The sequence below is a fragment of the Electrophorus electricus genome, chromosome 12, assembly GCF_013358815.1.
Source record: "Electrophorus electricus isolate fEleEle1 chromosome 12, fEleEle1.pri, whole genome shotgun sequence".
Taxonomy (NCBI): Eukaryota; Metazoa; Chordata; class Actinopteri; order Gymnotiformes; family Gymnotidae; genus Electrophorus; species Electrophorus electricus.
In genome coordinates, this window is record NC_049546.1 from 3,307,749 (window position 1) to 3,324,222 (window position 16,474).

Consider the following 16,474-nt stretch of genomic DNA (forward strand, 5'->3'; position numbering starts at 1 on the left):
GACTTACACAATGACATTACCTAGAGAGAAGCCACTCAACTCTGTCCTTTACAATAGCTTAATTAACAAAACCCCAACCATTTCACAAACTCGGAGGAGATCTGAGCATGTCAAAGAGGAGTTACCCCCAAACGTCATCCTTCTCTGAAGTGTGTGGCATCCAGCCTCAGGGGCATTTTAGCAGAAACATTGTGGGAGTTTACAGGAAAGGACCCTGCAGGTATAGGGACCCAAAGCCCAAGACAGCAACATGAATTAATAATTAGAGGCCATTAAGCAGTTCATTCATCTTTTATTATCATAAATGGTTACAAATATGACTGTAAAAACAAACACTCTAAGGAATTAAAAATAACGGATGTTGCACTTTGGAAATCCATCAGAGAAATTCCTTGTAAAGAGGTGAATGTAGCCAGATTAGCAGGTCTTGTTTAATGATATCTTATATAATTACTGTGTTTATAATTACATAGTGCTTATAATTACCATGAGAAGCAATAAGTAATCATATTAATGACTAATAAACTACAGAACTACTAAAGAGCAAAACATGACATGCCATTCCCGGCTTAAAATAGCGCCACAGATGGAGGCTATCTATCCAATAATACATTTCAAAGTTCCATAAACAGCTTCTCTCATGCTCACTCTGGTTAGAAAGTTATGAGGTTAATTGACTATTAAGGTTGGACTATTGGTGGTTAAGGTTGCCTGGATCAAACTTTGCTCCAACCAAAAAGTAGTTAGTTGTCAGAACATGAAGGTCCAGGTGGAGACACCCCCATTAAGGCTCGAGTCGCTCACCGAGGAGAGAGGCGTTTTCCCCTGGCCCCCTTTCCCCTTTCAGATGAGCTGGGACTCCCGCACCTGATTGGCTGAAGAAGGACTGATGGCGCCATTGCACTCAGCCAGTGGGGTACGTCCTTGTGAGAGGTTCCTTCAGGAAAGACAGAGGAAGTTAAGAAGCTAAATATTCTCCATCTCTGACCGAGTTGGAAAGTGGTAGATCCTCAAAACATGTGGTCAGGTCAGACTGGTCAGAGACACTTCACTGGCTTCTTTTTCAAAATGAGGATCTTCTCAAAATCAAACCCTCAGTTGTTACCCCTCCACACACACACACACACACACAGTCTGCACTTTCTCCTCAACCTTCCTGGCAGTTAAAAGCAGCACAAATAATGGAGGACTGAAAGGTTAACTCGGCTGACAAGGTTAACACAAGAACAAGACCACAAAATTAAAGTAAGATATACTGCAGGCGCAAAGTAAACAGCACAAACGTAGGCACTTCCACAAGCACAAGTGTGAGTGAGTGAGTGTGAGAGTGTGAGAGTGAGTGAGTGAGAGTGTGTGGGAGAGTGAGTGTGTATGTGTGTGCGAATGAGTGTGTGCGAGTGAGTGTGTGTGTATGTGTGTGCGAGTGAGTGAGCGAGCGAGCGCGTGAGTGTGTGTGTGTGTGAGCGAGCGTGTGTGAGCGAGCGAGAGTGTGTGTGTGTGTGTATGTATGTGTGTATATGTGATAGTGTATGAGAGTGTGTGTATATATGATGGTGTGAGAGTGAGAGAGCGCGCGTGTGCGTGAGTGCGCGCGTGTGCACGCGAGTGTGTGTGTGTATGTGCGAGTGTCAGAGAGTGCGTCAGAGTGTGTGAGTGAGAGTGTGAGTGAGTGCGTGAGAGAGAGAGTGAGTGAGAGTGAGAGAGTGTGAGAGTGTGTGTGAGAGTGCAAGTGTGTGAGTGCGAGTGTGTGAGTATGTATGTGTGTGTGTGTGAGTGAGTGTGTATGTGTGTGTGTGTGACAATGTGTGTGTATATGATAGTGTGAGAGAGTGAGTGTGCGTGTATGTGAGTGTGCGTGCACGTGCGTCAGAGTGCGTGTGTGTCAGAGTCTGAGTGAGTGTGAGTGTGTGAGTGTATGTGTGAATGAATGTGAGAGTGTGTGTGTCTCAGAGAGTGTGTGTGTCTCAGAGTGTGTGCGTCTCAGAGTGCGCGCGTCAGAGAGTGCGCTCGTCAGAGTGTGTGTGAGAGTGCGAGTGTGAGTGAGTGAATGAATGTGTGTGAGTGAGTGAGTGAGAGTGTGAGTATGTGAGTGTGTGACAGTGTGTGTGTATATATATATATATATATATATATGAGATAGTGTGAGAGAGAGAGTGAGTGAGTGAGTGAGCATGTATGTGAGTGTGTGTGTATGTGAGTGTGCGTGTGCGTGCGTCAGAGTCTGTGTGAGTGTGTGTCTCAGAGAGTGTGTGTGAGTGTGTGTGTGCGCGCGCGAGTGAGTGAGTGAGCGAGCGAGTGTGCGTGAGTGTGGGAGTGAGTGTGTCAGAGTGTGAATGAGTGAGTGAGTGAGTGTGAGAGAGAGTGCGAGTGCGAGTGAGAGTGAGAGAGTATGTATGAATGTGTGTGTGAGAGTGTGTGTGTATATGTGAGTGTGTGACTGTGTGTATATATGATAGTGTGAGAGTGAGAGTGAGTGAGTGTGCATGTATGTGAGTGTGCATGTATGTATGTGAGAGTGCGCGCGCGTCAGAGTGCGTGTGAGCGAGTCAGAGAGTGTGAGTGCGTGTATGTGCGCGTGCGAGTGACTGTGAGAGAGTGTGTGAGTGAGTATATTTGTGTGTGTGTGTATATATGTGCGTGTGTGTATATATATGTGAGTGTGTGTGTGTGTGTGTTTATGTGTATATGTGTGTGTGTTCACTCGCTCATGTTTTCCACACTAGAGGAGATGGAAAGCCACCCACAGAATTGGTTTACCGTATTTTAAACAGGCAATGGGACCCATTTGAAACAAAAAGGCACAGAGACGCTCAACAGCTTCCAGGGCAACCAGAGCTCGACTCTCAGCTACCTCTCTCTCTCCTCCCCTTCTCCATACCTTCCTTTTTCCAGACTGGTAAATATGAAATTTGTTTTTAACATTCAGGTGACGCTTTTATCCAAAGCGACCTACAATCACGGCTGAGTACAATTCGAGCAATTGAGGGATAAGGGTCTTGCTCAGGGCCCCGACAGTGGCAACTTGTTAGTGGTGGGTTGTGAATCGGCAACCTTCTGATTATTAGTCAAGTACCTTAACCACTCGCACACAGCTTCAGCCCTCCAACTATGTTGTTCGACATCACTAAATATCATATTCACATATCACCAAGTGTATAAATATCATTACCACCACAGGGTTCACTCTTATTAATTCAGATAAAAGCACAGTGGAAAAACACTCACACATGTAGAGACACACCCTTCAGCTGCTAGCTCAGACAAATGCAGTATAAGTGTGTAAACTCCTCAGACACACTGCCTTTGTGTAAAGCGGAGGTCATTAGTTCATGTACAGTGCCCATGAGTCTCAGACTTCCTGAGGTCATCCAGGGATAAAGCACCTTTAAACACTACATTTCTGATACAGCCTTGGTAGAATGAAGAACCCTTCAAGATAATGTCCTATGGATAATTTTGCTAAAAGGCAGGTTTTTAGGGGTCAAACCTGGGAATAAAACCATTTTGAAGCAGAGACAACGCAAGAGGTTACGGTCCAGTGCTGCTCAAGGGGAAATACTTTTGGTTTCTGGTATAAAGACTCCAATAGTTTTTATCACTTTAATTGATAATTGATTATTTACATCTATTGGCTCATGCCAGCATGTCAAAGCCACAGAATATGTCTCTGGAATGTGTGAAACTGGTCAGAATATTTACACAAAAACAACGGACTGGTTCTTTGCATATTTGTGACTTTTGCGGTATCAATGCTCACATTTCTGCACTATGCAGACTCTCGGGCTAAGACACTTTTGAAACAATGAGACTTTTACGATCACGCCAACAACCCCTCCACCCCACGCATCCCCTGAGAGCCAGCTTTCACCAGACTGCTCTAAACACAGGCCTGGTTGAACTAACTCTAACTCTGTGTGTGTGTGTGTGTGTGTGTGGGCGTGCACACACATGTGTGCAACAGCCACTATCCACCGCACACCCACGCAGAGCTGCACTGATTGTGTGGGGGGAGATTACCCTGAAGAGTTTAGGCACAGCAGACTGGAGACGTATGCTGGCACCGTCAGGCTCTCCAGGCCTGCCAAGAAGATCTGAACTGCCATTGCCTGCCAGACAACCGTGGTGGACTAAAGATGGAGGTGGGCGGAGCCAGCATCGCCAGACAGGCCCAGGAAAGAGTGAGGGCTAAGTCCCAGTCCCAGTCCGGAGACTAATCCTGACTGGCAGAAGTCTGGCTCGCTCCTCCGCAGGTGGGGGCAATAGCAACAGAAGGGGCATTATTAAGTGGGGCTGATAGAAATGAGATCAGAGGAAGGTTAATGTTGTTTGACAGGAGCCAAACCTGTCACTGAGGGTAGCACGGAGCAGGCAAAACAGAAGTGACATTATATTCCACGTCTTGCTCGAGTCTCTCACTTGTTCCGGCTTTCTCCCACTCCACCCCCCCCCTTTCACCATTCATCGGCAACGCTACAGATTTAAATGTACCGTAACGCTTTTCCCGTGAGGCAGATTAAGGTGGTCACGGAAGACGTGTCACTTTAGGTGTCGGATATACCACCTCAGTATATTGCAGCACAAACCAGTACTGGGCTTTTTGGTCTAACAGTTTTTAGTCAGTCCTCCCCAATGTCAATCTCCAGTAAGCCCCACTAGAACCTGCACCACTATGATGGGCTCCCAGTCTAGGAAGGGGTGGTTAAAGACTCAAGCTTAAGTAATTTTCTTCCAGAAAATCTAATTAGCACAGTGGTGAGTATCAGTCAAGCCTGCTTTTGAGCCTCCAGCCCTCAGACTCAAATGGACTTGACTTGACTCCAAGTCCTGACAGAAACAGAAACGACAACTCTTGTGCCACCAAGGACGTGGTCTTTCTTGATGTCCCAGGGGATCTCCTGACCCTAGATTAGAACAGCACTCTGCATGGATGAGTGTGAGATGTGTGAGAACCTCACACCAAGACAGGACCAGATGTGTACAAACCATTTTAACATGCGTTTAAAAATCTACAACATTCTATGAAAAAAAAAATCTATACACAGAACCGTCCACAGCCCAAGCATCAGATAGCATGACAAGTTTGTTACCCATGATCAGTGTTTAATATCTTTACAATTAGCCATAGGATGCCGCTACTAATTCAGCATTCATGTGGGAACTAGGGATGAAACCAGTTACCACGGTAAAAATTCCTGACAGCATTACCATTCGAAATTTTCCTCATCTTTAAAGCTGTGGTTGATCACGGTTAAATCGGCCAGAGCTGGCTCCAGTCTCCCATGCACAGGCGTAGCACGGAACGCGGGTTCATTTCTTGGTCAGGCAATGACGGCGTGCTAGAGAACCTTCAGCCTAAGAGGACAAAGTGAACATTGGAAAACACCTGCTAGTTCATTTTCACTCCTCAGCATTATTGGAATATTCTGAAACGACCTAAAATTAGCCTATTATACCAAGAGTTTCAGAAAACAACAAGCACAAGCAGACTCAACTCTTCCCTGAGCACTTGATTTGTGATGAATAATGCATCCTTAACATCCATGCTTGGAAATTCACTTCTTACTTATAGGCTGGAGCACCTGGAGCAATGCATGGAAATACTGAAGCAGGTAACTGAACTTTGGCATGTAAAAACATTATCTGCACTTCATTTAAGAACGTTTTTGTAGCCTGAGAAAGTAAATGTCATCTATAAAAAGAGCCAAGACATTAATACATTTCAACAGTCTAGATGTACAGAATAGATGCAGGCTAGCCTGCATCTTTTTGATGTGGGTAACAGTAATAGGCTTAACAAAAACAATAACAAGAAGCTTTGACCCCATCTTCTGCATCTTCTCCACATGTCTGCAGATCTATTTGCCTACTGCACACAATAACATTACATACATAAGTCACCCAAGAAACAAATTTTTGTTCATTTAAAATCCAGCAAAAGTTAAATTGGTCGTAAAAGTGCTCCTGTAGGAGAAACACTATACTTCTCCATGTCAGTTGTTAGGTTCGTTATACTGTCACTGTCTTCCTGAGAGTCACTTGTATTTATGTTAACAACAACAACAACAACAACAACAATAATAATAATAATAACAACAATACTGTGCCAATACTGATAACCGTGATGATTTTGGTCACAGTGACAATGAAGGCAACTGGAATGGCGACTCGTATGCTGCTTGCCATACACTGAGGAAGCTGTCCAGAACAGGACAGCAGGAGTCAGAGACAGCAATCACTGGCTCCCCCACTGGAGTGGAGATCTGAAGGATAATGAATGCAATTACGCATGAAGTGAAGTCCTGGAGGCTCATTTCAACATTACCGAAAGCATCCGGAAAACGTACAAAAAGATTGAAGATTTTAAAACTCAACAATCCAGCAAATAAATCAGTGATTTTGAGTAGAAGACAAGGAAACATCTTGATTCAATGCGTCAAAGATAAAAGGGCATCATCAGATGGGTTAGCCGGGGCTGAGGTGACCAGTGTGTGTGTGTGATGACGACTCTTGCTCAGGAAGTGAGCACCGCGGTTTCTTTCTTTAAGGAGATCTGGGCTTTCAAACCCTACAGGTCTTCTCACACGGGCAGGTGAAGAGCCACAGGAATGAGGCGACATCCACGGGACTTTTGTGCTTTAGAGACCCCAGAGGCAAAATCTGAATGCTGCCAACAGCAGATGTTAAACACAAACTGCAACAGCACACACACTAAGTGCAAAACTACCAGTGCTGATCATTACATAAAGCGTCAACAGCAGACAAAAAACTGCATCAATAACTAAGATTAACAACCTGAGTGTAATAAAGTAAATAACACACCAAACAGATTAAGTAAATAGATTAATTGTGCACTGTTATATTTTGTCATTGATATAGGGATAATGTGTGTACACAGATTATTTGCTATTACTTTACTGTTACAGTCACAAAATGTCAGGAGAACAAAAGTAGCATATACTGCTAAACTGACCATATTTCTCAATACAACAGTTCATAGGCTAGTGCGTTCCCTCTCGCTCCTACTGAATACAGTTATACAGAGAACCAAAGTCAAACACTAGCAGCCTGTCTTCTGCACTAACGCTGGAAGTTTTAGATGAGTCTGGGCATGAATATTGAACCAGTGCTGGTGAGAATGATCTCCTCACCACAAGCTCCAGTTACCTTCCCAGAGCTCTCTGAAAACTTCGCACCGAATTGGGTTTCAAAACACACAGAGTGAAACATACCCCCGAAGTCTGGGACAGGAAAGTCCGCAGGCAGCAAACAGCAGGGGAATGCTGGGAAATGATGAGCAGGGTCATGAATAAGTAAAAGCAGCGCCACTTGCGTTGTGTGGGAGAGCTGAGGGTGTCTGCTTCTCCCGCTAACCAGGGCCAGCCTGCTTCCTCCCCACTGCTGCTGGCACATTTGTCTTTTCTGTGTTGTACCAGCGTTGACTACACCATCAGCCTCAGTGTGAAGAGGTGACGGGGGGGGGGGGGGGGATGACGAGAGGCTCCGTGCGTCTGTGAACCTGGGCTGTGGGTCCCCTACGCCCTCACGCAAGTAACCCCCCCCCCCAAGAGAGCAGTGGCACTGGCTCCACCCGGCACAGAAGCTGCCGACAGAGCAGACATGCGGGCGGTTACTACAAAGGCCTACATGCCTCTTACATATCCCATTCTCAGTGGGGTTGCCAGATACGCTGTAATCAGCTCCACTCTCTAGGGAGCCTCAGCCACACATCAAATGCAGGGAAGGGGATCGGGTGTCTGTGCCACGCCACCCGCAACCCAGCACCCACATGGCATGCAGGGATGGAGTGGGTTCCCAGGACTCTCCCTGCCTCAGAGTGCTTCCTGCAACCAGCACCAGCAAGCAGACCGAGACCTACTGTACACAATCAAGCAACACAAGGCCGTGCGAGTGACAGCCTTGCAAATCTGAAATTCTAAAGAATGCTGCAAGTCTCAGAGCATCTTTAACTCTGGACCTCAAATACAAATCCCAGTCCTGGACAGAGCTGGGACCAATACCCAATATACCCAGTATATCCAGTATCGATATTGGGCTGATAGCACAGAAAATTCAGGATTGGATATCAGAGAGGGAAAAATGAAAAACTCTGACAATCCAATTCTAGGACAAATTTAGTCTGAAATAGCAAACAACAACAACAACAACAACTACTACTACTACTACCACCACCACCACTACCACTGGAGTGTTGGCTATGGTTCCTGGATTTTAGAATAAATAGTAGTGTCCCAGCCTTTACAACCTTTGCCCAGGAGTAATGGTTGACAAAAACTGGCCAATCGGTTACTCACAGCTAAATTAACAACCAACAATTACAAAATCCAAGTCAGGAAATTGGAATCAAGGGCCAGAGTTGAAGACTTCAGTGATGGACCAATTGATGATACCAGAATAGAGGCTGCATTCCAAGCAAATCTAAACTGCCTTAATATGAGCTATAGTGAAGACCATAAGCACTTTTCCACACAAACAAACCTATAAATATACACCTCAGTAGTATTTTAGTGGGTGTGAGGCGTGAGGAATCCTGCTTCTCTCATTGGCAATCTGATGGATGAACATGAGCTTGGCAAATGCCAAAAGAATGTTTCCTGCCTGACTACATTGTGCCAAGTGTAATGTTTGGTGGAGGAGGGATGACGCTATGGTGTTGTTTTACAGGGGTTTGGCCTTGGCCGCTTAGTTCAAGTGAAGGGAAATCTTAATGCTTCAGCACACCAAGACATTTTGGACAATTGGTTGGGTGAGTCTGGCGTGGAAGACCTTGACTGGCCCACACAGAGCCCTGACCTCAACCCTATCAAACGCCTTTGGCATGAACTAGGATGACGACTGCTAGCCAGGCCCGGTCCTCCAACACGACTGAGCTCACAAACGCTCTGCTGGATGAATGGGCAAAAATTCCAGAGACACGCTCCAAAATCTTAGATTAGTTAGATTAAAGTTGGATTATGCATTTATTCTTCCAAACCCAGTAAAAGGAACAAAGACAGCATCGCCCCACAGTCGCAGGTAAGATAAACAACAACAACAACAAAATTTATGAAACATGAGTGAGTGACTGATCATAGCCTGTGTGTGACAGTCCGGTCCCAATACGGAAGGTAAATACTGAAAAACATTCTTGCTTTTCTGAGTAAATCAGATTAAATAATTTCACAATGAATCAAAGGGTTCCCGACTGTCAAAATGACAACCATATGCCTTTATTAGGCCTTCAAAAAGAATGCGGCAATATCAGGTTGGGTAACCTGTTGCATCACAAACCAGTAACCACAATGTCTTTGGCACCCAGGCCAAGTTCATTAGAAGCAATTACACTAATGTGCTGGATTCAATTCTTAGCACAAAAAAAAAAAGTGGTCACAGACAAAGCAATAGAAACAACCTTCAGGATTTTCTGTGGAGAGCTAGAAAGGTGTTTCTCACATTCCCTGGACATCTGTAGCAGGGTTTCAGGAGCTCGGCGAAGCCAAGGACACGTCAGCAAAGCTAATAGAAATTGGGTAGAGCAGATGCTTGTTTGCTGGCTGTGCCGAGTCACCTGGGCCCCTAGCAGACTGAGTGCCACCTCTTTCCAGGGAGCTTCTGGACATGTCAGAGAGCAGAACTCTGGGGTCCACCTGGGGAGAGGGCCGCGTTGGCTGCGGGGTGTTTTAGGGCAAGGCTGCCGACATAACTGAGCAGAGAGCAGTTGGGATCCTGTCTTCCTTCCTCCACACCTACCAGCTTTTCCAGCCAGCCCTGACAGGGAGGGTGTGCGTGCATGCATGCGTGTGTGTATGTTTGTGTATGTTTGGTATTACCAACTAAGAGGACACAGGTTAAAGCTTTATCTGTGAAGACAGAAAGAGAACTGAGTCTTACATCTACAGCATTTAGCAGATGCTCTTATCCAGAGCGACTTACAAAAGTGCTTTGTCGTTTACTCATAGAATATCCTAGTACAGTACAGCAGGTTAGAGCCCAACATACCAATGAGGCTTATTATGAAAGGACAAGGAGGAACTCTCAATGGAAACCATAATTTTTAAGAACTGAAAGTAAATAAAACTAAGTACCATGACAACAAGAAACCATAGATCTTCAACAGTTCCCACCTCTCATTCTCCCAAACTGTCTTTGATTTATAAACACCACAGCCTAACCTGTAGGCTCAGTCACGCCAGGCGGTTAAAACCCTGAGAACTGGGTTTGAACAAGGAGATCAAAGCAAGCTGCAGAGGGGAGAACAATGTGCAGTGCTAAGCCATGATGTCGCAGTGATCTTGTTTAGGATGAGAAATGGTTTATTTGGCTTCAGTTCCATGGTGAAGACACTGGCAAGATGAGTCATGGCGAGTGGGTGGGCTAGCACTCTAATTAAAACGTTATGACAACGCAGGGTTCAGCATTCGTTCCATCTGCTAAAAGCCAAATCTAGAGTGGGCTCGATTTAACAGAATGGCGGCAGCACAGTGATGCACTAGGTGATGTTTAAACACTTACACCAAGTACAACAAGTGGAGGCTGTTTACAACAGCAGTGCTGAAGAGACCACCCTCTGTGTTTCTGCCTTCGCTAAAGACCTACTGCAAACTTCCTAACCTGCTTTAAGATAACCAGAGATTACCCAGGCAGCCTCAGAGGACCACGCACTGAAAGACACTTATCACAGACCCTGGCAAATAAAGCTTGCAGGACCTGTTGGCTTTTTGAATTCCTTAAGCCTTGTAGAGCTCATCTTACCTGTGGGGGGATTTCCGGGACTCCACACTGGCCTGGTGCTGAACCCGTGAGGCCGGGCCGGGGGACGGCTGGGCTTGGGGGGCACGCCCGTGTACAGCCACGGAACGGGCCCGGCGGGATGTGGCTCCTCCACTGCGCTTGCGGACCACTCTGCTCACAGATCCAGACTTCAGCCTTCGGAAAAGCTTCGGGCCACTGCAACACCAACACAGGTTTAGCAGCAAATTCCACAACTGTGAACTCACAATAATGTCTGCAGCAACCGGATCGTATGTCATAAACCATTGAAATAATGATATATATAGATACATCAACACTTCTTTACACCATTATCTAAATCAAACAACTTAAGAGCTTGTTAAGAAACCCGATTTAAAATGTTTTGGGGGGGAAAAAAATGCACAGGCTTTAAGTTTCACTACTTATTAAACATATTTAAATATTTGTCTTTTCATCTAAACACATTAGCATAAACATACGTTTAATCAGGAGTGTCCATATTGTGCTGGTGCATACAGCAGTGCAGAGGCACACACTGCTTTCCACCTCTCACAGGTCCACATCTGCTGGGCTAATGCAGTTTCCTCCCAGCTCCATTCTAAAGTTCATACTCATACTCAACTACATAAAGCCTGGAATTACAGCATCCTACTGCTCTACTATGCCACTTTTGTGAGTGTCAACATGAGAGATAAACACACACAAAGTATTAATACGGCTTGATTTATCTATACATCAGTGAGTTACAGGGAGGAAACAGCTGCGGGCTTGATAAGATCACACACACACACACACACACACACACACACACACACACACACACACACACACACACACACACACACACACACACACACACACACACACACACACACACACACGCGTTCACAAACCTTCTCGCTTACCTCACACCCACATTTTGCCAACATTAAGGTTTTAGTACATTCTGGTAATACATTTTCAAAACACTCTAAACAGAAGAGGGAGAGTTAATGACAATTAACCAACTCAGGCAAATGTTTAGCTTTCAAAAAAGCCTTGTAACATTGGTCACATACACACAGTAAACCTGTTCTGATAAATGAAGGGTCCAGTCAAACCATAATTTTCCGCTGGGTGCTGCCCTACAAAAACTACTCCTCGTCTGATACTACAAAACATTCTTGTAATAAGTTGGTGAAATACTACAGGGCAATATGGTATTCGGCCTGATGACCCGTGACATCAGTCGGACACTGACCTCTGACCATTTAAGGTCTGAGCTCTAAAGTTAATGCAGACTGAGAAACACCACCAGACTTCAACAGTGATTGGCTGGAATTCAGTCTCTGATGTCACTGGTGCCCTGAGATATCATGTGCTAGTACCAAACAGAGGCCCATCGGTGCCTGCCGTGTGCGCACCGAGCGAGACAGACTCTGGCCCTCGTCTGGGATCAGCGCTGGGCCGCGGTGCTGAAATGCAACACTCAGACAGACAGAAGCATTTCCTCATCTCTGGTAATCAGGATCAGCCAGACGCTGACCCTGTGCTGACCCCAAGCTCACTGGGAGATACTTCAACCAATTGGCACCAATATGGGAGAGGTGGGGAATGACAGGTATGTAAATGATTACCCACAATCCCCTGCTACACATGTGCCCATTACACCCTCTTCAAGAAATGGAAACAAACTGATACAAATTCAACAGGCATTCATCAGCTACTTCAGAGTTCTTTCAAGGAACAGATTCTAGAACAGCTTGGCTTTTTTTAATTTTTGGCTTAAAAAAAACCACACAACAAACCTCTACTCTGCTATGGTTACCAGAGTAGAGGTGTGGTATGAATGAACATATGATTACCACAAAGTCCTAATTTCACCTGCAAATAGGCATATGAAAATAGGTGATTTGTTATTTTTTATTCTTTGGAATTATTTATTGGATTCGGCTAATAGCTCATTTTTAAAATTTGTACAACTTTTAATTAAAGATCTCAAATCCACTTATTATGGCTAGAATGCTCAGTTGAACTGTTGTGAAACTCTTGCTTTAATTAATCTCAAGCCAACCCTCTGGCCTGTAATTAGCACATAACAGGTTACAAACCAAGATCCACACCAAGAAAGAAAAACACCCAGCCCATCTCTAAATACAAACAACTTAAAGAGGCCGATCCACACACTGTGACAGGTTCTACTCCTGAAGGCATCTTATGTGGAACACTGCATTAATGGACTGGAGGATAAACAATGTTTGCTCATTGTGTGAAGTCAATTATCCAACACAGGGTGCATGTGTACACACACACACACACACACACACACACACACACACACACACACACACACACACACACACACATACACACACATACACACACATACACACACATACACACGTACAAAAAAAAGGGTGAGAGCAGTGCCTCATATAGCTTGGAGCAAGTTCTCAAACATGACTAAACTAGGCACTTTGGTCCAGTACCCATAAATCACACTATTCACCATGACTTGAGTAATGGCAAACAGATGTATAGTGCATCAGTCCCCAATTACTAGGGAAGAGTTTGTTCTCTTCTGATGTTTTGGGGCTTTGCATTATATATTGATTACAGTGATTCAGCAGCACAGGTGTTTGTCACTACAAAATGATTTTCAAGAGTTAAAAAGGGAAATTAATTTAAAATATTTTTCATCTTAAACAACTCATTCTGGTGTGTTCCAATGTCTCAGCCCACTCGCTTTGTCTGTCTCTCACTCATACACGCACGCACACACGTTAACTTCAAGTCTACAATTTCAAATAGATATTCAAAAAAGACCCAACTCTTAAAAGACCAAACCCAACTGTAAGGTATAAACTAGTGACAATTTCAGCAATAGTTATACACAGTCTACAGCAGAAAACCTTCATGGGTAAATAAAGCACCTTTTCCTCAATGGTGTGCTGGCTTCCATTTAATGCAGATATGGAACAGTTTTTTACAAGTTGGTTTTCTCTCACCTATTGGAAACCCAAAATATGAAAATCCCTGATGACCCCTAATGTGCACCTGACCAAAACTCTCAAATATAAAACACAAAATCACAACCTACCTGTCCTCAGCTTCACCTCCTCCAGAGGCCTGAAGGGGGAGTGGCTCTTTTCTGACCACACCTACAGCTGCATGCGGGGACTGCCTGCTTTGGCTTCTCCTCTTCTAAAGAAAGAAAAAAACAAAAAAACAAAAACAGACACCTTCAGTCCCACACTGCTGTCCACAGGTACCCCAGACACATTAAATGCCCATAATCGTAAATAATGCTATCTGCAGAAAGACAACAGGTGAGTAAATGCAGACCTTTATTCTGAAAAGAAGCACACAAAACCAGTGCTGCCAAAAAGCATCCTCCCCACACTCTGAGTGACCCACTTTGGCACAATGAACAGCAACTACAGTCGAGACGGTAATGCTTTTGTGCTGGATAAGGTGCAATACTAACCACACACTCACACAGCCATGAAACATAAAACAGCACAGATCAAACAGCGCCTCCTGAACGAGTCTGTAAAAGCACACCACACTTACTCACAGGTTGCTAAGTCTCACAAACCTCTCTCTGATATCTTTTCACCGTGTCCTCTGTATGAAACACGGAAAAACCGAAGCCATGTGGAATACTAGCAGCTAAAAGATTTAACAAGCAAGGTTGTTGTTTACTCTCTAAAAAGATGCACAATTATGCATGATGTGCTCCAGGGTAGTCGTAAAGTGTGTATTTATGTGTGAGTGCACGTGTGTGTGGTGGGCGCATATGTATACATGCTCAGAGGGAGCAGTACCTGGGATAAGGTACTGCAGGTCCTCTCTTTAGGCAAACAGGCTGCCGCTGATCTGAGTTTGCCAGTAGAGGCCCGGCCCTGGTGGCGTGGGAGCACAGGAAAAGTCTCACTTCATTATTAATAATTATTTTTACAGTTCAATACACAGTACTGTTATGCTTTGAAGATACAAGTTAATAAACAGCTGCAGATGGGCTGAAATAAAATTAAGCACAATCAAAAGCTCCTGTAATTAAGGTCGTATCATAAAACTGCAATATTCAGAACTGCTGTCCTAGCTGTCCTAGGTGAGATTTGGGTGTTGCTGGGTGTGCTACCTTGACTGCTGTGCTGTGCTTGGCTGTGTCTGCCAGGTATCTCTGTGCTACCTTCAGCAGACGTGCAAAGACGTTCTTCCCTCCAGAGCCCACAGCCTCTGAGCAGGGGAACACACAGAGGGCATGTTGGTCTCCTGAGCTCTTGGAATAATGGGCCGGAGAGGCAGAAGCTCCAGGCCGACTGAGCCTGAACTGTACTAGGATTCTCTATGCCAGGAGTGTCTGCAATGACAATGCTTTTACACCATGCTTTTTTTTTCTTTTTTTTTGTATTTATAATAAGATTTTTATAAAGCGCCCTTGAGATTGACAAAAGCACTATACAAGTGCAACTAATAATAATATTAAGTTCTGAAGCCTTACATGGACACATGATACTCTCACACTGCTTTTAAACCAAATCCCACAGTATCTCATCACTGATGTGATGCAATTTTTTGTTACTTGTTAAAGAATGCATTCGATTTCTCCCACAGCCTACTGCACAATCACAAACTTATCGACTGTCCTCCGAAGACTTAAAACACTTAATCCCACAGAGTAACCTCTGATTTCTATTCACACTGTAGGAATTATATTAGTACTGGTACACAGGAACACATTAATTGGTATTGAAAAACAAAAACAAAAATTAGAAATATATATATATATATATATATATATATATATATATATATATATATATATATATATATATATATATATATATATATATATATAAAAACAGTGAATGTTATCACTGCCTATCACTCCCTCAGGCAGTGAGGACATGGTTGTCCACAGACAATGCCAATCTGGGCTAGCACACATGTCTCAAGGGACTTCAGGCACGAGTCCCATCTACTCCCTGCAATCTAATGAACAGAGCAAGAAAATAAGGGCTGCACTCCATTTCAAAGCTTCAGTCTGTACTTTGCACAGCTGGAAGAGGGTAGGGGAATTGTTACTGGTCTACAGGTCAGGGACTTAATACCAGAGATTCACCCAGCACTGAAACCTTGCTCACTAAACAAACAAATCTGACTGCACAAGTATCAGCAATGGTCAAACACACACGTGCTGAGGGCTTCCCTCATCCTTGTCTAGACTGGCTGTCAGTAGCATCACTATTAGCACCATTTCATTGGCAATGGGACTGGTGCCAAAATCCCAAAGAGTGCTGTGCTTTTCTACCGCACAATCACAGGTTCTTGGAGAGGAAAACCAGTGTCCTCCTGACCCCATAATCTTTCTGGGCTGGAACCAACAAACCTGTGAGGCAAGTTCAAAGGGCCTTACTGCCAGTTACAATTAAAAGCACAAAAATCGCAGCAAATACATCTGATTCTATAAAGTTCTGCCATCAAAGAATGAGGTTTATACAAAAGGTCTTCTAACTTCTGTTTCTGAATGATGAAAACGCCCTCATCCAAATACGTAATCGTTGGGCTCTCAAACCAGTGGAAGATGGGGTCCATTCTTAAAAGGTTCGTTAGTTCGCATGAACCGACACCAGCTTCACCACGAGCACCATGTCGGTGGGAAACTCCTTTTTGGGTTCAAATGTTTCTATAATCTTGCATGAACCATAACATATCATTGACCTAGGTCCTTGGAATACTT

General features: G+C 44.3%; 1 protein-coding gene across 5 annotated transcripts in view; it reads right to left on the bottom strand.

Annotated features, from left to right (window-relative positions):
• Window positions 1-285: 285 nt before the first annotated feature.
• Window positions 286-16,474, bottom strand: part of si:ch211-266k8.4 (TBC1 domain family member 10A) — a 36,482-nt gene continuing 20,293 nt past the window's right edge. For all 5 annotated transcript variants that reach the window (XM_027028792.2, XM_035532266.1, XM_035532264.1 and 2 more), the window contains exons 15-19: window positions 14,873-14,970; window positions 14,556-14,633; window positions 13,829-13,932; window positions 10,750-10,944; window positions 286-937 (exon numbers count right to left, since the gene is read on the bottom strand). In XM_027028792.2, coding sequence (XP_026884593.2) covers window positions 844-937; window positions 10,750-10,944; window positions 13,829-13,932; window positions 14,556-14,633; window positions 14,873-14,970 — 569 coding nt within the window. In that variant the 3' untranslated portion in view covers window positions 286-843. The remainder of the gene's footprint in view (window positions 938-10,749; window positions 10,945-13,828; window positions 13,933-14,555; window positions 14,634-14,872; window positions 14,971-16,474) is intronic.